This window comes from Amia ocellicauda, chromosome 9 (genome assembly GCF_036373705.1).
Source record: "Amia ocellicauda isolate fAmiCal2 chromosome 9, fAmiCal2.hap1, whole genome shotgun sequence".
Taxonomy (NCBI): Eukaryota; Metazoa; Chordata; class Actinopteri; order Amiiformes; family Amiidae; genus Amia; species Amia ocellicauda.
Window position 1 is genome coordinate 38,613,491 of NC_089858.1, and position 24,623 is coordinate 38,638,113.

A 24,623-nucleotide genomic window follows, 5' to 3' on the forward strand; every position below is an offset into this window, starting at 1 on the left:
CCTAAAAAGCAGCATTTAGCAGTAATAATCCAAGTGCACTGCTCCATGAAATCACCAAGCTCTGATGAGGAATTTAATTTATTAATAATTACTTCCCATTTAAAGGACCGTTTTAAAATGGCAATCAGTCAAGGCAATGAATTTGTTAGTGTCTTCAACTTGTCAGTGTGCCATTGCATTGTGCCATTAGTTAAAAGAAAGACAAGCTGAGAACAAATCTTTTTAGTTGGGCTTCTTGTGTTTGAAATAATTGAATACCTTTTGTAACAAACAAGCATTCTTTACTCTGGGAGTTACAATAATCAGTCATGAAGGCACATATCCATATCACCTGCTTGCAGTATGAAGCTTTTTAATGGAAAGGAATTATATATAAATGTTCGATTAACAGATCTCTGTGATTTATTTGACAAAATGGACGTGGATTTACAACACTAATTACAGCTTTAAAAAGCCAGGTAGGGACAGCAGAAATAATCCTAAATCTAGTAATACTGTACCTGGAGGTAAATGCACATAAATAATATGTTAAATAAAATGCAAAATGTCTTAAAGATTGCCAATTGCATACATAATTGTTACAATGGAGTAATGAAGGCCTTAAGCCTGGAACCTTAAACCGGAAAACCCAGTGGTCCCGGAAGGAGATCCATTTGAGACTACTAATTTAGAGAGGTGCTGAACAGCAATATTTGTCTTTTTCCCACAAAGACTGGGGATAACTGCAGCTGGCAGAACTTCACTTGCTGTCACAGAACCCCAGCTTGGCACCGTGTAGAAACCAGAGTTCAGTAAAGGGGGGGGGGGCTCTGAATACTTCAAAAGCAGGGGCTGTCCTGAATGAGGTGGGGAGGAATGTTGCCCAAACAGCTTTCCACAATAAATAAAGTGGTCCATTAAAACCAAAGCAAGCGAACCTCCAGCTCTGCACTGAACACTCCTACTCTGTGCAAAGGCGTCTATTTTCTCCCTTTTCACACAATTTGTAATCTCTAATTAAAGAAGTGCTAGGACAAAGGATGGCAGCCCAGAATGCACCCAGCCCAGCTCTTACCCCACTCATGGCACTTTTCCACCGACATGGTGCCCGTGCTGGTTCAGAGCTGGGGCCTAATCTGGAACCGTTCCGCGCTTTTCCACTGCAAAAAAATGGTTCTCTGCCGGCATGGAGCTGCTTTTGCGGGCACCAAAAACTTGCTAGTCTGTAACCAAGGAACCCGTAACGTCAGTGGCTGGGAGGCGGGGTAAAGTTGTTTCCAGAAAAAGTAATTTGCTGGAGTTCAACCGCCATTTTTAAAATGCCAGAAGACATGCGAGCAGTGATTAAATATTAGCGAGATCAGCAGCAAACAGTGGTCTGTCGAATAGAGAGACACTTTAGTAACAATATTCACAGAACATTCACATTTACAGGCACAAAATCAACCAGTCTGACAAATTAATAAGGATAGTACATACATTTAAAACAACTACAGTAGAATAGAACAGTTGGAGTTCAGTGCACCCATATCCCTGTATTACTATATTTGCTAACAATGGAATGGTGACCTACACACATTGGACAGTTATCAGTCCACTACCTGCATATATTTAACATACTGTACAAACATCAGTTTGGCTTTAATATTTTCCTTTGTATGTATTTAAAACACGGCAGAAAGGAATAACATTAATAAATGTATTTGTATTCTGTATAGATTTAACAAACTTTATTAGCAAGCCAATGGAGATCTAACCAAGGGTCATGCTTGGACAATCACAGCTGAAAGTTATTCTGTCTGGTTTGGGTTCTATTATTATTATTATTATTATTATTATTATTATTATTATTATTATTTTTATTGCCAAACAAAAAGCAGATTTTATAAGCTAAAACTGCAATGTTATAGTATCAGTTTGCCCATAATGCAGTACATTCATTGTTTTTATTTACTTATAAAATCCTTCAGTCTTTGTCTACTAGTGACATATAATATTATTACAGCTGATAGTCTGAGTAATGCTTGAACAGACCAAACAGTTATTTAATTGAAACATGATGACCCGAATATTGCGTGATGAAAACTCACAGTGTTTGTGGAATGTTCCTATCTCTAATTTCAGTCCCATTATTCAGTTTCTGTATTATAACTGAGATGGGGGCATCTCAACTGGTTGAGTTTTGGTGAGGGTTCTGGACCACATAATGTTTGAACACCAGGGTACTATTAATGTACATCCCCTCCCTACCTCATCCCCCTTAACCCCCTATATTACCTTAATTGTATGACCCCAGTCACCCCAACCGCATGCACCACTTTCCAAATTACACACACTGCCCAGAGATTTATTTTCTTTGTACGCTTGTAGAACGTATCTTTTATTTTTATGTCATTCAACCTGTGCCAAGGACCAATATACTTACACTTGTTGCTTTTCTGAGTTTATTTCCTGAATGCAACACAAAAATGTGTTGTTATAATCATTTGTAGCCAATTCACAGTAGGGAGGATGTGAAGACAAGGATGGGGGGAAAACAGCGGGGCTGTCATTTATTAATGAAGGAGCTAACTAAAATCAGTTCCCTCATGGAAATCTTCAAACTAGAACCCTGCTGGTGCTAGATCAAAAACAAATACAAAGGGGATTTATATTTGGGAACGGAAAATAAGAAAACAAACAATCAAAACACAGGGTTCGGCTTGGCCTCACAGTGGGTTGTGAGGGTTACAGGGAAAACACACTGCTTTAGGTTGTTACTGCAAGACAAGAGGGAGATGTTAAATAAGGTAAGTATAGGTGCTTGTGGGTGATGATCACCAAACAGCTAGTTTATGGTGCTGGACACCAGGCACATCTCTTCAGAGAAGGAAGCAGTGAGCACCAGCCCATTTAGGTATGCAGGGAGGAGGCATCATGATTGTGTATATTATATGATGTTCTTATTTACATGTGCATCCCTTAAATTCTATGGCAATCCACCTGAGCATGAGGGTATTGAACATGGTTGCTATAGCTGAGTCCATTTGAGGCAACTCTACAGGCCCTTGCTTGGGTGACACAATTGTTATTTTAATGCATAACCAATGATTTTAAAGGGAATGGAGAATCACAAAATCTTGGAGTTATATACATCACCACATATTGTTAAATCGTTTGTTTAAAACCTTTAAATGAGGTCAAATGTAATTATTATCAAGATGGCTTCAAATTCATCTCCCACTCCCTCCAGCGTATTGTAATATTGTGAGTAATTTCTAGACACCATGTTACAAGAAGGAGAGAGTTAAAATGAGTGTAATCCTTGGTCTCAAAAATGTTCTTAGATGGACAGATATAAGAGAACTGAATCTCTTTAATCCTGAATACAATTAACTGCAAGGCTGTTTAAGCATTCACAACCCTGAATGGGGAAGAGGTAAATTCAATGTCAAGGATTACTTCATGCTCAACAATTAAACACAAAGGAAAAATCACAAGTGGAAAAATAAGATGCATCTTCATGAATGGAATTAGCAGGTGCTCCTTTAAACAAAAAAAGTTGTGGGAGGTGATCTAGCTGTGTGATTGCAGGTGACTCACTTGGTTCCTTACAGAAACAATGCAGTTCTGAAGTCTGTTAGTCTTTTGTTTGTGCCCTGTCTAATGTACTAACCCCCTCGGTCTTTATCTTGCAGTCTGATGGGACAATCCTGGCCATCGCTCTATTGATCCTCCTCTTGCTCTTGGCTCTGGTCTTGTTGTGGTGGTTCTGGCCACTTTGTTGCACAGTGGTGAGTGTCCTCTTGCCCACCTTCCATCCCAATTATGATATTTGTGAATCCTGTCATGTTAATGGAGAGTCTCCTCATCAGAAAACACAGGTTTACAAATATGATGCTTGAATCATCTCACAAATCCCATAATGACTTCATCATGATGCTGCACAGCTGTTGTTTATGAAATATATAATAATGAGAAAGACACAACACCTTCACCCTTACCCATGTTGCCGAATTTGTGCCATGCTACATGCAACTGGTCTCATGATCACCAATGGCAAGCACAGTGTTGGGTTATTCTAAAACAGGAATGATCTTCCAATATCAAACTCAATATATGTCATTATGTTTATAATTTTATATTAAAAAACCCCCGACATATCTAAGTATTTATTGGATTTCCCATGGCTGCGTTCACGTATCCCTATTAATCCCATAAGGTATTAAGTGCCTCCACGCAGATTCGCCTAACACGGCGTTCTCGAGGAGCGTAACCCCCGTGTTGGAGGAGGGGCCGTTGTACAGCAGTTGATGCAGAGGAGACCTGGAAGCTTGTCCTGAGCCAAGCTGCCACACAGAATCAGAGGTCAGAGTCTCCAACCCTGTAGAGATCAAATCCAGTTCTTTAAGCTACATCTTAATTACCAATTTGTAAAGAAATATGTTAATTATCTATATATTAAACAAGTCATTTGTTCAATTAAGGAGATTCTGCCCCTCCTGGGCGAAAGGATGGATGTGGATTGTTCCAGTTGAATGGTAAATTCCAGAATTTGACCAACACAAGTCCTATACCATCTCTCCAGTCAGATCTAAATGGTCAGAGCGGCCAAGCTGCACAGCCCCCAAACACCCAGCAAACTTACTAGGCCAGATGACTTGTGTCCACAGTCTATGGGTATGAGGTCACCTGACTAAAAGTACATTATTACAGCTGAGAGCGGTCATAAACCAGGTCACAGCTGTTCAATGAACAGAAAAAAAACACAAATACAAAGTGAATAAAAAGAAGAAGAAGAAATCCAATCTGGAAAAGCACAGAGAAAGAGGAATGTCACAAGCACACACAGCCTCTGTCAACAAAATGAAGAGATTGGGGAGAGGGAGGTCATTTCTTGAAATACAGTACAGAATCGGGACTGGTCTCAAATTCCATTACCATTATCCACACTGGCAAGATATTAGCTTTGATTTCCAATCTCCAGTATTACTTTGCATTGGACTGTATTCATAATTAAATGGGAATTGATTGTATAGTACGGATTTCTGTTGCACCTGACCAAAACACTCATGTGTGCAGGAAAGCTTGACACATAATTCATTATTTTTAAGATGCAGTTGACTGCAAAAAGTGATCTAATCTCAAACTATAAATATACAGACAGGTGACAAATTATAGGAAAAACCAACATAAAGTGTCTCAGTAAGGTGTTGGGCACCATGAGCCACCAAAACAGCTTCAATGCTCTTGGCACAAATTCTACGAGTCTCTGGACTCTACTGGAGGGATGAACACCATTCTTCCAAAAGATATTCCCTCATTTGGTGTTTAGATGATGGTGGTGGAGAGCGCTGTTTAACACGTCGGTCCAAAATCTCCCATAGGTGTTCAATTGGGTTGAGATCTGGTGACTGCGAAGGCCATAGCATATGATTCACATCATTTTCATACTCATCACACCATTCAGTGAGCCCTCGTGCCCTGTGGATGGGGGCATTGTCATCCTGGAAGAGACCACTCCCATCAGGATAGAAATGTATCACCATAGGATAAAGGTGATCACTCAGAATAACTTTGTAATGATTTGCAGTGACCCTTCCCTCTAAGGGGACAAGTGGAAAATGCCCTCCACAGCATAACAGAGCCTCCGGACCCCCTCACTGTAGGGGTCAAGCAGTCAGGCCTGTACCGTTCTCTTGGTGTCGCCACACATGCACTCTCCCACTGACCATATCACTTTTTTCCACATCTCTGTAGACCAGTGCCTATGGTTTTTGCACCACTGAACTCTCAAATGTGCATTTGTCTTTGTAATGTGGGGTTTATTCACTGCAGCCCTACTATAATGTCCCTCTCTGTGTAGTTCTCGACGGACTGTTCTTGCTGACACAGTCTGATCACGTCCTGCATTGACATTCTCAGTCACCTGGTAAAGAGTTGTTCTTCTGTTCTTCCTTACATATTGCAGTAATGCACGAGCATCACAGTCATCGAATGTGGGCTTTCGATCACAATTTCCAACCTTATTAATGATGTCTTTCGCATAGATCTAAATGTAGATGTAACTTTAGTCACTGTTCCTATTGAAACACTAGCCAGTTGAGCAATCTTTGTGTGACTGAAGCTCCTGCCATTCGTGCCCCAATAATGACCCCTCTTTCAAGGTCACTTAGATCCTTTCCTCTTGCCATCTTGATCCAAAATTGAGGTCAACTGGGCCTGCTCAGCATTTTTTTTACAGTGAGGGAAAAAATAATTTGATCCCCTGCCGATTTTGCATGTTTGCCCACGGACAAAGAAATGATCAGTCTATAATTTTAATGGTAGGTGTATTTGAACAGTGAGAGACAGAATAACAACAACAAAATCCAGAAAAATGCATTTCAAAAAAGTTATTAGGGGCACTCTCTTAAAGGGACTCTCCTAATCTCAGCTCGTTACCTGTATAAAAGACACCTGTCCACAGAAGCAATCAATCAATCAGATTCCAAACTCTCCACCATGGCCAAGACCAAAGAGCTGTCCAAGGATGTCAGGGACAAGATTGTAGACCTACACAAGGCTGGAATGGGCTACAAGACCATCGCCAAGCAGCTTGGTGAGAAGGTGACAACAGTTGGTGCGATTATTCGCAAATGGAAGAAACACAAAATAGCTGTCAGTCTCCCTCGGTCTGGGGCTCCATGCAAGATCTCACCTCATGGAGTTTCAATGATCATGAGAATGGTAAGGAATCAGCCCAGAACTACATGGGAGGATCTTGTTAATGATCTCAAGGCAGCTGGGACCATAGTCACCAAGAAAACAATTGGTAACACACTATGCCGTGAAGGACTGAAATCCTGCAGCGCCCGCAAGGTCCCCCCTGCTCAAGAAAGCACATGTACAGGCCCGTCTGAAGTTTGCCAATGAACATCTGAATGTTCAACTCAACTCGCCGTGTTTGGAGGAGGAGGAATGACCCCAAGAACACCATCCCCACCGTCAAACATGGAGGTGGAAACATTATGCTTTGGGGGTGTTTTTCTGCTAAGGGAACAGGACAACTGCACCGCATCAAAGGGACGATGGACGGGGCCATGTAGCATCAAATCTTGGGTGAGAACCTCCTTCCCTCAGCCAGGGCATTGAAAATGGGTCGTGGATGGGTATTCCAGCATGACAATGACCCAAAACACACAGCCAAGGCAACAAAGGAGTGGCTGAAGAAGAAGCACATTAAGGTCCTGGAGTGGCCTAGCCAGTCTCCAGACCTTAATCCCATAGAAAATCTGTGGAGGGAGCTGAAGGTTTGAGTCAGCCTTGAAACCTTAATGACTTGGAGAGGATCTGCAAAGAGGAGTGGGACAAAATCCCTCCTGAGATGTGTGCAAACCTCTGTGATTGCCAACATGGGTTTTGCCACCAAGTACTAAGTCGAAGCTGTCAAATACTTATTTCCCTCATTAACATGCAAATCAATTGATAACTTTTTTGAAATGCGTTTTTCTGGATTTTTTTGTTGTTATTCTGTCTCTCACTGTTAAAATACACCTACCATTAAAATTATAGATTGATAATTTCTTTGTCAGTGGGCAAATGTACAAAATCAGCAGGGGATCAAATACTTTTTTCCCTCACTGTACATGCCACAGAGCATGATAGGGTGTTAATTGCTTAAATGTTTGGAGGCATCAGCCTTATGTCCATCCACTCATTTATTCAGGTTTTTCCTTTAATTTGTCACCCGTCTGTATATTTATATATTCAAATTTCAAACTTTAACTTAAAATTCTAACACAGTTATCTTCATATTCCAAAATCTGTTTTTTTATTACTATTATTTTTAGATTGATTTCCAAGAAAATCTGATTGTTTTGGGAAATTTGCATGGGTTACTATGGGCAATGGGCTAGTGTATGTTTCTGGAAAGGATTTGAAGGTTAGCTGAAGGAAAAAATCTATTTCCATTACAGTGTTGTATAAGTATCTAAGGACCAGACACCAAAAGCTGAATTTGATAATTAATATAAGAGTGGGAAAAAGAGACATGTGTATCTGAAGAAATATGATGTTGGCACAATAGCATTGATGTAGAGGTCAAAATTCACACTGTCAGTTGTTAATAAGTTCACCTGAATATTCGGTATCAGTGATAATGTGTGGTCATAACTTCATTCTGTGACATTTTCTTTCCATTAAGTTACACAATTACAATGTGTGTGTTCGATCTCCAGACTAGAATTGGAAAATAGTGGCACTATAGTGAGTCAGTAAAGATTCAGTTTAACTCTGTGCCTGCTACACACGATTTTGGAGTTGGTTATTATGCTCAAGCTACAGGTCTAAAGGTGCGCATGCCACATCCTTGTTCACAGTGCGGCAGTCACTGCGGACCCCCTTTCACACCGGACGCGCAGGGCAGTCAGTGCGGCTCTGGTTAAATCAAAGCTGTACGACTTTTGATTACCGAGGAATACGCATGAAATTTAAAGCCCAACTTCTCCAATACCACGATCATGATCCCCACACAATAAGCTAAAATTACTCCATGCTATTGTGTGTTCGTTTATAACAGTTATTTTTATATGCTATTAATAAGATATATATGTGAGTTTTGTGTAATTTGCTGGGTATGGTCAGAGCAGGCATCATCGTGCATGGTACATTAATATTATGCTATTTATTTTAATTGAGCTTTAATCTGCCCATCCACCATTCTAGAATATCACAAACAGTAAATTTTACCCTAGCAGTGCTATTGCACAATCTACAGAGTGATGTGTTACAAAGTATAATCAGGAATGATTTAAGTTAAGGATGTGTACAATTTAATCACAGCTCTGTCTTTTTATAACGAAACATATTCAGGTACATATTACTTTTTCATTACTATTTTAATAAATTGCTTTCATTAGCCTACACAATATCTATAATATAATATAATATAATAGCTAAAGTTTCTTGAACTCTTTAATTATCGAGGCAAACTGTGATCTGAACAGCTTCCTTACCAACCTGCTGCTCAGCTGTCCCTTGCCATGGGTGTATTGGCAATGGAAGAACCCTCCTACATTTTTTTAAGACTACGCCACTCTGTTTTATTACAAGACAGAGAACTCATTCCACACCCTCCCCGCACAGGACGTTTGGATCTCGGCACACCAACAGGACACCAGGTTCAATCAATGTACAGTTTATTTCCAAAGAAGCAGATTCATAAAGAGACAACCGATACACTATAAATAGAGGGACAATTACTAATGCTAAAACCTGTTTAAAATGCCTTACTGGCCAGGCTCCTACCCCCTACCCTAATCTAAACAAATAGAAAAAAGAAAATATAACAATCCTAACTAAAAGCCCTAAAAATAAACTAAAACTACTCCCTCACTCATAAAGTGACCATGCACAATACCCGTGGGCTTGTTCCCACAGACAGCAACACCACGCAATACCACCACTAGGTAAGCGTGATATCGGAGCTCTGTGGGATTTCCTCTCCACAAGCTGATTACCTCTTTACTTCATGCATTGTCTCGTCCAAATATCTCCCACCCAGATGGTGCTCTCACCACTACAGGTGAGTGCCTCCGCCTGGCGCTGCGATCTAAGGGGCAGGAACAAGATGTGCAAAACACACAGTTAATTTCCTTATACAAGACACACAATCCTCAGGGGAGGCAGCAGGGAGAAACTAAGAGAGGCACAGGCAGCAGCGGCTTTCCATTTACAATCCCAACTATTGGCATGTTCCACCCGCACCAGGAATTGCCGTTGTCTGGTCACGGGTGTGCCATCGATTGTACAAGGAAAGCCGTCTTCGCCACCACCACCACACAGTTACCTCCCATCTTGTCCAAGTCCCGCACACTGCACTCTGCTGCCGTCACCCTGGCTCAGTTCATTCTGTGGCGCAACCTTGCTGCCCGCTAGAGGTGGTGCTCTCTTGACTGGGGGTCTGCAGGCACAGAGGGCAGAGACAATCCAACCCCGGGGCCCGTGACTCCTTCCCCCCATCCGTCCGGGGCACCCAAGTGGATGGTCAGGGATTCCGGAGTCCTGGGGCTGCCCACCTCCCACCCACGCTGCCACAAGCTTCCACGTGGACAGTCAGGGCATGCACCCACCTTTGCTCACCCGTCTTCCATCCACTCGGCCCCCGGGCAGGGCACACAGTCACTCACCGCTTTCTGTCACCTCTCCTCTCTGCCTTCGCCTCATGCGCTGCCCTGCACCATCTACTGCCCAGAGAGAGACACCACCTCCCACCGCACTACCGCTGCCTGTTCCTGGTCTCGCTGTTCCCTTCTGTGCACTCGTCTCTTTTATCTGCTCTCTGGTCTGCCTCTTCTCTCTGGTCTCTTTCTGTGCTGAACCAACCAGCCTTTATCTACCTGGGGGGTCGGGGCGCAGTTCAAGAGTTCCAGAGACTGTGCGCGGTATATCCCAAAGGAGGGCAAGTGATTGGCTGCATAATAAAACAATGGTAAAAACACACATGCAAATAATAAAGCTATATATATATATATATATATATTGTATATAAGAAAGTGAAACATTGAAAATAAATACAGAAATCATAAAATAGTGAAACCCATCTGTCACCATCTGTGACACAATTGCACCTCACTTTTTGGACTATATTCGCTTATTTCATTGTATTGACAGTTACCGTATAAATATTAAATTAATCGCTAAGTTTATCATCCATTTCAACTATTCTGATATCGCCACTGAGCCTCCTGCTCTTCTCCGATTGTCTGATGGCTGTTTACATCAGGGCGAAAATAGTCATGGCGTCCGGTGTGAAAGCCCCTTAATTCCTCCTCCCACATATATACAACAACTGTTATTATTTCCATTGCCGAGTGTGACTAGAAGTCCACACACAGTTCATCAGGGGTACCACCAGGGATGGCTTGGTTTTGAGTTGGCCAAGGTTTCTTTGACTTGTTAGGCAACAGCAGTGTAAGCCGGTACTATTGGGTACTCCATACCAGTAAAACATTTGTTGGCAGTATGCTGCACCATTAAGACACTTTCAAGAGTTACGAACTTGTTGCTAGGTGTGCATTACCTTTTTGCTGAGGTTAAATACATGAATTGAAAAGCAAGAAAAATAATAACATGCAAACACCCTGAACACTTTACCATGTAATTGAGCAAAGGACTATCAAAAGTCTTCAAAAAGTGTGACTAATAAGCCTATTTTACAAACAGTTTACAACAGTGAAGTTTCCAAAAAAGAATCATAAAAAAATACAGTCTAACTAGTGTTGATTGACACAGATTAACTTTTTTAATACTGGGGCAGGTTTTGGTGAGTCATGGAATTGGCGTTCCAATAAGAAATTAAAAACTACTTGCACCACAGGGAGCGTTACCAAGCTTAATGGGTTTCTGTGAGCTCCAGTGTGAGCTGAATCAGCCCTCCACATCAGCAATAACTCTATTGTTTGAGCTGTGTACTTGCAGTGTAAATATTAGTGGAATAGCAGTGCACTTGTCATTCTTCCTGTATCACACAGGTCACGTCCTATTTTATCGAGGGGGGTCAGTGGGTCAGCTGTTCCCCCTGCAATTTTATTCCCCCAGTGACTGGGGAGATGCAGGGGAGTACCGCATCACTTGGCACGGCATCATAATATATATTGTGATCGCTACATTTTCAATGAATGCTACATAATACAGTGAGGGAAAAAAGTATTTGATCCCCTGCTGATTTTGTACGTTTGCCCACAGACAAAGAAATGATCAGTCTATAATTTTAATGGTAGTTGTATTTTAACAGTGAGAGACAGAATAACAGCAAAAAAATCCAGAAAAAAAACGCATTTCATAAAAGTTATCAATTGATTTGCATGTTAATGAGGGAAATAAGTATTTGACCCCTTCGACTTAGTACTTGGTGGCAAAACCCTTGTTGGCAATCACAGAGGTCAGACATTTCTTGTAGTTGGCCACCAGGTTTGCACACCTCTCAGGAGGGATTTTGTCCCACTCCTCTTTGCAGATCCTCTCCAAGTCATTAAGGTTTTGAGGCTGACGTTTGGCAACTCGAACCTTCAGCTTCTATGGGATTAAGGTCTGGAGACTGGCTAGGCCACTCCAGGACCTTAATGTGCTTCTTCTTCAGCCACTCCTTTGTTGCCTTGGCTGTGTGTTTTGGGTCATTGTCATGCTGGAATACCCATCCATGACCCATTTTCAATGCCCTGGCTGAGGGAAGGAGGTTCTCACCCAAGATTTGATGGTACATGGCCCCGTCCATCGTCCCTTTGATGCAGTGCAGTTGTCCTATCCCCTTAGCAGAAAAACACCCCCAAAGCATAATGTTTCCACCTCCATGTTTGACGGTGGGGATGGTGTTCTTGGGGTCATTCCTCCTCCTCCAAACACGGCGAGTTGAGTTGATGCCAAAGAGCTCGATTTTGGTCTCATCTGACCACAACACTTTCACCCAGTTCTCCTCTGAATCATTCAGATGTTGGCAAACTTCAGACGGGCCTGTACATGTGCTTTCTTGAGCAGGGGGACCTTGCGGGCGCTGCAGGATTTCAGTCCTTCACGGTGTAGTGTGTTACCAATGGTTTTCTTGGTGACTATGGTCCCAGCTGCCTTGAGATCATTAACAAGATCCTCCCGTGTAGTTCTGGGCTGATTCCTCACCGTTCTCATGATCATTGAAACTCCACGAGGTGAGATCTTGCATGGGGCCCCAGACCGAGGGAGACTGACAGTTATTTTGTGTTTCTTCCATTTGTGAATAATCGCACCAACTGTTGTCACCTTCTCACCAAGCTGCTTGGCGATGGTCTTGTAGCCCATTCCAGCCTTGTGTAGGTCTACAATCTTGTCCCTGACATCCTTGGACAGCTCTTTGGTCTTGGCCATGGTGGAGAGTTTGGTATCTTATTGATTGATTGCTTCTGTGGACAGGTGTCTTTTATACAGGTAACAAGCTGAGATTAGGAGCACTCCCTTTAAGAGAGTGCTCCTAATCTCAGCTCATTACCTGTATAAAAGACACCTGGGAGCCAGAAATCTTGCTGATTGATAGGGGATCAAATACTTATTTCCCTCATTAACATGCAAATCAATTGATAACTTTTTTGAAATGTGTTTTTCTCTCACTGTTAAAATACACCTACCATTAAAATTATAGACTGATCATTTCTTTGTCAGTGGGCAAATGTACAAAATCAGCAAGGGATTAAATACTTTTTTCCCTCACTGTATATAGGTATATTTGACAGCAAAGGCTTTTTGCTCATAAGTCAGTAGTTTGAAGTCCCAATGAATGGCAAGAAATTGTGCTAGTTAAAGCAAAGTGTGTGTGTGGGGGGGGGGGGGTCTGCCTCAGTGACAAGTATGAGCGGCCTATAAGCAGCTTTAACAATGCGTTCATGAGTTCCCATAATAATGACCACATCCCACCCCCCCTTTAGGTAGTATTCTCAATTCGAAAGATTTTTCCTAAAATACAAAACAAAAACTTCCTGTAAAAACTATTTAATGTATTAAATATAATAGAGAAGCAGTATACTTCGAGTCAGGAGAGTTACCAACATTTTCTGCTTTCCGATTACACATGACGATTCATAAAAATGGAGAATGAAGCTAAAACATTTATTATAGACTTATAATTATCTGTCTTAATTAAAACTGTTACCATCTTGTTTTATTGAAGATCTCAGAATCATCACAATATCTTAACAGAAACCACAGCTCAATTGCTAAGGGACACCAGTAGGCAATTTAACAAGACAAGAAACAGTTTGTGATATACAGCACTCTGCTAAAGTGTGGCACCATTAGGAGGTCTGCTTTTTCTTTCAGGTTTGGTAAAAGCACACATGGGATCCACATTTCTAAGCTGTAACAGTTTCCCTTTTAAACACCAGATCCCCCCCCAAAAAAAAAAAAGAATTCCAAAGAGAATTTCAGTCATGTGTTTTCATGCAGGCCCCGCTTCATGGAGCATATTAAACAAATGATTTGGCTATGACAGGCAAATTAAAGCAATGTAGGTTAAATTCCTGGGAAGATTAGAGCATGTGTTTTATTGTTCTTTCTTATCCCCCCCACCACCCACCTTCTCTACTCACAGATCATTCGAGAGCCGCCACCCCCTATTCCCGAAGACAGCGAGGTAAGACACACAAGATATATGTGTGTGCAAGTGCATGTAGGTGTATGTTTCGGTGTGTGTTTGTGTGTCTGTGTGTGCTTGAACTATCTTGAACTGTTACTCTAAACAACGCATTATGCACAGCTTCCATATTGACTTAACCTGAGCAGCCTAGAGCATGCAAGTCAATCCCAGTTCTTGCTCATGCACTGTTGGTGGAGTCTGTGGTGATGCGTATGAACATTTGGGAGGAAAGCAGATTTAAGGTTTATAATCTAAGATGAAGTTCATAGTGTTTGAATAGGAAACACAGATTCAACCACTGCAATGATATCGGTTTATAATTTTGTAAATCATGGGTTCCCAACCCTGGTCCTGGAGACCCCCTACCCTGCTGGTTTTTGTTCCAACCAAGCTCTCAATTACTTAATTGAACCCTTAATTTAACTAATTTTTTCCATTTTTGTTATTTGTTTGGTATCCTAATACATTGCTCCTAATGGCTAATAAAATGGCTAGATAAAGAAGTAAAAGTGGAAGGCTAGAAACATTTTATAAGGAAAAGTGGTTATCAAAAGCTAAACAGTGTTGAATAAGAAATGCCTTATTTTTTTGAATAACCTTAATTCCTGTTTTAGACAAACAAAGGAAGAAAGACAAGGTAAAAAACAACAGCAGGGATTTGTGGAATTCTGCCAAGAGCTCCTGTTAGGATAATGCAAACCTCACTCTCCTTGCTCCTTTTCTTTCTCCCACTCTTCTCTCTCTCTCTCTCTCTCTCTCTCTCTCTCTTCTCTTCCTGTAGCCTGATTCTGAAAACAGGAAATGCCATAACTTAAGGAATGTCTCACAAGATCTCCCCAGTCCCTGACAGTCAATAGCTCTGCCTGGAGATACATAGGCTGACTTTAAGTCAAATCACTTCAGTCAGAACACACGTACCCCCGCCCCTCCCCCCAATACACACACACACCCATTAACCCCCCCTACTATAGGGCTGTTTACACACAGTCACACATCATGTGCTCAGTGGAAGAATGAGAATCTCTGACCATGGCAAATCATAATAATAATACTGAACAGTGATTGCTTAATCAACTCGTTATTCTTGTTTTGAAGAAAAGGCCAGGGATTGCAGTTATTTATGTATTTACTGACTAAATGTGGAAGTTGGAAATTATTTGTTCTACCCAGTTTGGAACTGCAGATTTATAATAAACCCCACTGACTGGACTTTATTTCAGTGGGATCCAAAATAAACTAGGCTGGAGATTCATTGCCAATGAGTTGACAGACAAACAGACAGTTAGTTTAAGCTCACATTGAGTATAGCAGACCGATTCTGCACAAAACAGAGGGTTGTTATAGTCACAGGGCAGTTGCTTTAATACCAAAATATAATTATTTGGAACAACAAGCTGTAAGGGGGTATCAACCCTTTTCCTGGAAACTGCCAATTCAGCAGATTACTAAATATGTCAGATCAATTAAACAGGTGTTTACAAACAAATAATGCAGAGATCATTGGAATAAATACTCAACAAGGACCACATTTCCCTTAATTGAACATGTGACTTGTTTAATTCATTATTAAATGTTTTCCCAGTGTTTATAAAATGATGGATAGATAGATAGATAGATAGATAGATAGATAGACAGACAGAAGATTATGAAATACAAAATAAAAGCACATAACCAAGCATCTACATATGTATCAGCCATCTATATATAATACAAATTGACACTGTATTCTTATTTTAGCTCTCTTTAGCACTAGCGGCACATGCAGTGATGGCCTATGCACATTTACAATATGTGCAACTACAATGATACCCTATAACAAAGGCATTGTTGTGTTTGGAGACATGTGGAAATATGCATGCCAGGATATGTGGTAACTTTGGCATGTTTTAAAGCAAAAACAATTTGGAATAACAGCGATTACTGTCTTAGTCAATAACCTTTTTTTCTGGTCTCTTTTTCTCCTTCTCAATGCCTTCCTGGCTTTTCTAATCTATTCATATTCTGTTGCATTGGACAGAATATTTCTCATGTATTTGTTTGGTATCCTGTATAGGGTATTGGTACTGGGTCTGTTCTTAACTCTGTTAACTCAGTACTTGGGTTTAGTGTATAGTAAGACTGTTTTATACTAGGGTATACTAGAGAAAACAAAGCATTGGCCAGCCCAAATGTAGAAAAGTAAATCAATCGATCCAGTCAATCAGTCCCAATAGGGATGGCCATATTTCAACATGCATTGAGTTCTGTCTTTCTTTGAAGAAAGCTGTAAAGGAAGGCTTCAGGCCAGATTATAGGGGAAATATATGCTTAACATAAATCATTTACCCCCAAGAAATGCATAGCATTAGCATAACAGAGTGAACTGAAGAGCATTTTTGTTTTGCTTTATAGAGTTTCTAAATAAGAACACATGCGGGCCCATGTAATTCTGAGCACATGTCCAATCCTTTTCAGAGCCCATTACTCCATTGCAGCATTACACCATGATAAAACAGATGCACTCAGAGCAAAATACTGTAGTGGAGAATTCGTGACCTATGCCACATTTATTTATAGTTTTTATGTTATTTATCTTGAATTAATCATGAACAGCCTCGTATGAAGTGTATGTGCTAATGATGAAAATAAGAAAGCAAAAAACATTTTAAAAGCATTTGAAAATTTGAAAACAGATCATTAAACTGTTATATTTAGATGTAAAAAACATGTTTTGAAAATGTTAACTACCCTTTAACTGACAAACTATTTGATGATTTTGATAATAATAACAGTTAAAAGGACAGCAACAACAGAACTAAAACCGCAGGTGTTTTAATGTCATTTTGATTCCACACGTGTCATTATTATTATTAGTAGTAGTAGCAGCAGTAGTAAATAAGTTTTAACCTTTTGAGAATTTGAAAACTGAAAATTGTGTAACCTTTTCAATCTTCTGCAAAACAATGTGGAGAAACTTAGACAAACAGTTTGAACAGTGCTCTGTGCTTCTGCCAAAAAAGGTCAAGGCAATCTCCCTGGCAGGGACCGGACATTTTTGTAGTAGTTTAAACGTAAGACGAGAGCTTGTTTGTTACAGAGATGATTTTGTGCAGCTTGTTCCCTTCTTCCAGAAAGATAAAAACAATCAGCCCACAAAATATGGTCACAGACCCAACACAGTCATGCATTCTGACCAGCTGACATGCAAGCAATTTCTGTTGTCGGGGAAGTTTGGACTACTATATTAATATTAAACATATTAAGTATACTATAGTGTTACAGTGTGAGGAGAATTCTGTATTCTTCTGTTAGAAGCTTTACCTTTCTACTGTACATAAGAAACAAACACATATAAATGTCACATGAATGCTGGAATATTCAGTAGCTGTATTTTATTAGGTTATATTCTGGAAACAATTCAATCAGGGATGTCCGGCCAGAAGGAAGATGTGAATCATATTGAACCTCAGTTTGACAGAACAACGTTTCTCTGTTTAACAAATGTCACATGATCTGGCTTTATTTTCAACTTCCCTCCTTCACTACAAGAAATTATGCTCAACCAGCTATTTGCTTCACATACATTTTGATATTTAACAATTGTTTGTGGATATTATAAATCTCAATGAAATAATATTACACATAGGGTTTTTTGTATTTACTTAAAAGGGACAGAGTGGCTCAAGCAGCAAAAGCCTCCTCTTGGAGTGTAGGTTGAGCCCTAGGGTCCAGACAGCACTGGCTACAGTCTGTACTATGTCATAGCCCACTGAGGTAAGGTGGTGCTAGCAAAACAAAGAAACCTGACTAAATCTATTACATGTAACAGATATACGCCTGGATAGTTTCAAAGTGGTTTGGTCGATAATCTATATTTTTTGTACCCTTCCACTGTAGAAGAACAAAAGGTGTCCAAGAAACAATTAATTCAGATCTGCATTACAGGGGATCACACCCCATGCTGTGGTAAAGTATTTGTGCCACAAGTTTATTTTGTTAGTTCTAGTTCTGCTCAGTAAATATTAGGAGATTTCAATCCACAACCCCTTTCCGAGCTCTTTAAAAGCAAAGGGGGATTACATCAGCTCCTTAAGTAAGCAAAGCAGGCCCTCCCATGCCAGAATCTATTAGATAGCTCCAGAAAAGCAACACGGCGCAATTAAAGTGTGAAATTTGATGAGGGCGCTCTTGGTGGATTTGGACGGGCAACGTTGATTTCTCTCATATCCTGAGATCTGACATAAACAGCCCAAGGAGTGAAAGGAAGGGGGGAGAGATGGGAGTGATTAGAGCGGAGAATTGGGTGTTTGCTTTTCATTAGGATGTTAAGATGGAAAAACTTAAGTCATGACCAACCGTTGGCATCTTACAACACGTTACATTCTTGTATAGATATTTAAAGAAAAAAGTGTTGCTTCATTCCACCAGCAGAAACACAGTGTCTGTGGAGAGAGCTTTTCCATGTTAGCATTAGGGCATTGATTCTGATTGTAATTTTATTTGCTGCCGTAATTTGATTGAATTCATAGGAGACTTGGCAGCACCCTCGATCAAAAGCCACCACCCTAGATTAAGCTGGCCTCAAATCAATGCCGTGCTATTTAAATCAGCTAGGGGGTCATCAGACTTTAGCAATGCCTTTGTCTGATTTGCATACTTTGTTTCATCCCTCTGGAAGGAGTGCTAGAATTATCTATGATTTCAAATTGGGGTATAAACTAAATTTTTAAGAGAAAAAGTGTGTGTGCGTGTGTGTGTCTTGGAATCAAAAACCTAAGATGGATACATTGTAAAAGGAAGCACTCAAAAAAGGAACATACATAAACATATCCTGAAAGTATATTTTATAAATGTATTGCAATATTTAAAAAGGAGGGCTAGACAAATAATGGATATATATATGTGTGTACAGGTGTATACCAGTGTTTCCTGAAATATATTTAAATTAAAATTCATGACATATTAATATATTGTGACCTAGCCCATTTGGAAATATTAGCAACAACGTTTCAGATCTGTTTTCCATATATTCCTTCTGGGTGTGTGAGGGAGAATGTATAGGAACATGTGAAGGAGAATGTCTCACACACATTAGGATCTGTTTTGCAAGGGTGACCTGGGAAGATTTTAGATTATCTAAGAGTTGGCCACAACACTGGGTTTAATACCACTGATCTTATTAATGAAATGAGATCCTCAGTGTCCCAGTAGATGGTCAATGGTGGTATATGTGATTTCAGGATGAGGAGGAGGATGGGGCTCCAAAGAAGAAGTGGCCCACAGTGGATGCCTCATATTACGGAGGCCGAGGAGTGGGGGGCATCAAGAGAATGGAAGTGAGTAGCCCTCAGCTTATTAAAACCCTCCAGGACTACAAGCTGAATACACACACATCTTAACACACAATACCACCCATAAACAAAAGACGGTAACACTTCAAAATACAGTTACATGAATATGCATTTATAAATGTTTTATAAGCTATTAATAAACCATGAATAACTGCTTATAAAAGCATTATGAATGTATTTATAAAGGAATGTATAAATAGGTTTATTACACCGTGTTTTACAGTATTTTACAGTATAATCGTAAATCTCGAAAAACTATTCACTTCTAAATCTTTTGTAGTCATTTTCGTATTACTTCAGTATAAATACATGTTCATTGGATTCATGTTTTTTTCTGACTTTATGTGAACGAAAAGTCACACATTCACCCGTTTTCTCATTGGAAATAGTTAATAAATGCATTTATAAGCCGTTATTCATGGTTTATTAATAGCTTATAAAACATTTATAAATGCATAGTCATGTAACCATATTTTGAAGTGTTACCCAAAAGACCTAGTAGAGGCTTATTACAAGCAACTTCTTGGTTCCAAGCAAACAGTTACCCAAAGGTTGCAAATTTGAATCTATGTCAGAAACTGTATGCATAGAATCATAAGAATATATCAATTTGTGTCATTAAAAGGTAAAAGTGTAAAAGTTAAACATGCATATACCCAAATGTCTTTGAGGTATATAAAGCTATAACCTATAATGGCAGTATATTTTCTAAACAGAGCTTTGCAAAATTCACAAGGAAAACTGAACGACCAACACATATAAGAATGATCTGAAGAAGGTGGAATAATATAATGGACATCTGCAGGCTGATCATAATTTCCCCTAATATTGAGGTGTAGTTCAGGCCATTCTTGTGGTTCAGAGGAGATGTAACAGGAGTGGGGCTGTTGTTTGCAGGTCCGCTGGGGTGAGAAGGGCTCCACAGAGGAGGGCGCCAAGCTGGAGAAGGCCAAGAACGCCCGGGTGAAGATGCCCGAGCAGGAGTTTGAGCTGTCCCCTGCTCGCACCCTCAACAATGGCATGCGCAAGCCCCCCGGGCCCCGGAAGTGGTACTCTCCCATTAAGGTAGTGTACCTGTCCAGTCTTTAAACTTCACTCTGATCATGAGACCCCAGTCAAATCCATTCTCCAACCTTAACCATACAAAAGTCTTCATTACATCAATACAAATCTACTTTTTTACCGAACCACACTTAAACCCATCCATAACAAATATAGAGAGAGTGACTAGGAGACAGAACTTTAATGGTTCTTCTGCTCTCCAGTCCATGGGTTATTTATATCTTCTGAACACAAAACTGATTCTTCTTTAAAGCACATTATAAACAATGTTATGCAACTGAGGAATGTGCGCATCTTGTCTGATATACCAACTATATGAAGTTGCTGCCAGTTCTCAGTCTCTACTGCTTTGTTTCCTCCAGGTAGACATGTATATTTCTCTAGGGTGGGTGGGGCTGGAATATAGAGTAAAATAGGAACCTTTAAAAGCCTATGCTCAGAGTGTAGTTTAAGCCTTATAGTCCAGACATTGCTATTCCAATGTGGATCATGTCACAGCAGACTATGAATGGAAGTGGTGCCAATGTTGGGTGTGCCTGAGCTGGCCCATGACCATCTGTAAGTCTGCAGTGAGAGCTAAACCAGTTTCTTGCACTGTTGACTCACTGTGTAGAAAGATAGCAGGTGGCTTGGCAGCGCACACTTTGGAGGATGAGAGTGTGTATGTTCACTGCCTACATCTCTCCCGTGTGAAGCGCAGAAGCCATAGTGTAGAGCCGAGTCGGTTAACAGTTTGACAAGAAAGATCAGATTCCTAATTGCAGGAAAGTGTTTTTCTCAGAGTTTCTTTCAAAGTTCAAGTGTGGAATCTATTTCAAACTATAGGGTTAAGCATTTTAAAGCATAATGGTGATTTATGGGCTTGTTTGTGTACTTGTTTAGTAACGCCTTGAAAGTACAGAAGGGGGAAATGTAAAATGAATTAATGAGTTGGGCAAAGTTAACAGAGTCGGTCAGTCCACTATGAAGCGACGATCAGTGGGTATAACGCCCCCCAGTGTCCTGCATCTGCCAGAGCTGATCATGGGATCATCTTCCCTAAAAAGTAACTTCCTAAAAAGTGCCTGCCCCTTGTCTGGGCAAACAGCGAGTTAATCTATTGTTTCATAAATAAAGATCAGCTGGAGGATTGATAATAGGAACCAGACATGAACTGAAATGACCTTGGGAAAGACTGAAGCTGCAGAGCTAGCGGTTTTCAAAGAAAAACAGATTATTTTCCCTCTGGTGTTTTTTTCTCGCTCTTACTCATTTCTTTATGCTATCGAGCACTGGAGTATTATTATTATTATTATTATTATTATTATTATTATTATTATTATTATTATTTAACCAATCAGGTTTTGCATTTAATAGTTTTTTTAATTTAATGATTCTACAGTACAGTCCCATTGAAGCCTCATTTGTGTCTTTTGACATTCCTGATTCTTCTAATGTTTAGTGGATTTACAACCAAATATAAGGAAATAACCTGAAGCCATCCAAACTAATCATTCCCAGCATGTCAATGGCCTCCATGTAGGCCAGGAAGCAAGTAAAAATAAAGTAGAAGACATTGTATTACATTCAAAGGGCTCACAGTTTTTTGGCTCCACTCTATTCAGAATCACCAACCTTAAACTACTTCGCACTCAAGTCCTAATCAGGTTAATGACCTTGGGCTTTGAGGTTCCTAAGAGACTGCTTTTTTATGACACAACTGAGAAGCCTTCTGAGTTCTTATGCAGAGAGACAGAGATTCCACATCGAAAATGGTCACTGATCAGTGGTGTTTCGTTTCTGCAGGGCAAGCTGGATGCCCTGTGGGTTCTGCTAAGGAAAGGCTACGACCGTGTGTCAGTGATGAGACCCCAGCCTGGTGACAAGGTAAGAGCAACTTTTACCCAACTTTACATGAGTCCAATTCATATGCTACACTTTCTCAGTTCCAGGGTTCTTCCCAGGAATCTTCTGTCAGCTTCAAATTCCCCATTAAAATGTTCTTTTCTAGTTTGTTTTCTAATAAAAGGGTGAGAATTGTGCAGAGACGTCTGTTCCCATTCTTGGCGATTGAAACACAGACAGACAGTCCAATAAAGGCAGATGGAGAAACTTCATAATGACTGTCATTACTCTGCTTCATTCCACCACTGTAAGAGCCCAGTGGTGTGTGCCGTTCTGAAGCTTAAGGAAATCAGATCCATTTGTGGTCACAATGCACTCCTGGCCAATACATTTGCCATTCAGGAATGCAAAGCCACTTCCTCTTGGAAAGGCACTGCAGGAATGGACGGCTGAGGACACCTGCAGGGTGTCATCTCCCCTCAAATCCCAGCTGTAGACTTTAGGGTTCATATTACCTCATTACCCAAACCCTCTGCCACTAGGCCTGTGTGTCTCCTTTCAACTTGCAGGTCTAATCTTTCTGCTGAAACACTCAGTTTTAAATCTTCCAGAGGGAATCACTGCAAGGTTACATACATTCTAATCTGTATAATATTATCAGATGATGAATAACAAAACTTATTCACACATTATGAATGTTCTTATATAGAATTATAAATTAAAAGTGAGAACACCCAAAAGGTGAGTTGTTGTAGTTATCAGACAACAAAACTGGGGTTCCAATGTTCAATCATAGATGTTATTAGACATATATTAACATTGTATACACTATGTATTAACTGATATAACTGTTATAAAGCATTATAATATTAATATTATATTAATGTATAATCCACTGTTTAAAGGGGGTTTACTAGCAGGGTAAATAATGACAGTAAATAATACTTAAAACTAAAGAACAGCTGCATATGTTTTAATTAATCAGCACTGTGGAAAGCAATGAAAGAGAATGATTAATCTGGCGGGAAAGAAAGAGGATGTCGCCTTATAAAATGCTCAACTCTACTTTAATTCAAATACAAATTTCTACTTTTTGGAATCACCTGATGTCTAACACACAGGGAAATCAGTAAACATATACATTTCTAAGCCCATTATTTTTTAAACTATTTTTTATTTTGAGTTGAATGCCCAAGACTTTAAGGAACAAAATACAATTAAATTAAAAAGTATATACCATAAAACTTCCAATACTCACTGGGTCTCAAATAGCCGCCGGTCTCCAATAGTTGCTGGGTTGATTTGCATAATAATGTAAACAAAAGCTGGTCTCTAATAAATGCCGACAATACTTGACAATGTTTTATTAACAAAGAAAAGGGAAATCGATACAGTTTCTAAAGATGTATTCACACATTTGAATCTGCATCTTTCTTGTTTTCAGTAAATATATATACCCTATATATACACCATCACGTGTGTTTTTATTAACATATTTCTCATATGCAATATGCAATGCAATTAACAGCAATACAGATATACAGCTATATGTATATATATATATATATATATATATATATATATATATATATATATATATATATATATATATCTGTATATTTGTATTGATGTTAATTGTAGTGATTGAACTGTCAATTGCGACATAAATTATGCATTAATTAAGTATAATGTTGATGGTTTGGTTTAAAGCGTATTTCCACAGTTTTGTTGAAGTGCTTTTTGTTTATTTATCAAGAGTTCACAGTATGTGGAATTATAGATTGCTAACAGAATTATTGGTATCTTGAATCCAGTGTATATTTCACCATACATTGAATGTGATTTGTTTGCATCTTTGGAAAGCAAATTATTAAAAAATAATAATAATTTAAAATACAAATAAATAAAAGCCTGGCCTATTAGCCTACTCATACATCGAAGCAATGTTTCCAGGCTCTTCTTACCCTGCATGAGTCCATGATGTCATGTTAATACAAACGCCGGTCTCCAATTGACGCCGGGGCTTCTTGCAGTTATTTGGAATAAACACCGGGGGCATTTAATTGAAGTTTTACGGTAAGCTAATGGCTGAACTCTAAAAGTGTTTGTGGTGCAAAGTACCAGGAGTCACAGGGGCAAAAAAAGTGCTATAAAAAGGACTACCATTATGCAACCTCTGAAACAGAAAGCTTTTTCAAATTAAGGAAGACCACCGTTCTGCAGCCAAGCTCACTGTCATCGTCTGGAGATGACAAAGGTTTGGGTTTGGGCAAGAAAACAAAAAGCTTGTGTCCCCGGACTGGCTTGAT

General features: G+C 39.8%; 1 protein-coding gene across 1 annotated transcript in view; it reads left to right on the forward strand.

Annotated features, from left to right (window-relative positions):
- The window catches only part of antxr1a (ANTXR cell adhesion molecule 1a), an 80,289-nt gene that overhangs the window by 38,146 nt on the left and 17,520 nt on the right, over positions 1-24,623 (forward strand). The window contains exons 13-17 of the mRNA XM_066714433.1: positions 3,657-3,752; positions 14,054-14,095; positions 19,318-19,413; positions 20,326-20,493; positions 22,276-22,356. Coding sequence (XP_066570530.1) covers positions 3,657-3,752; positions 14,054-14,095; positions 19,318-19,413; positions 20,326-20,493; positions 22,276-22,356 — 483 coding nt within the window. The remainder of the gene's footprint in view (positions 1-3,656; positions 3,753-14,053; positions 14,096-19,317; positions 19,414-20,325; positions 20,494-22,275; positions 22,357-24,623) is intronic.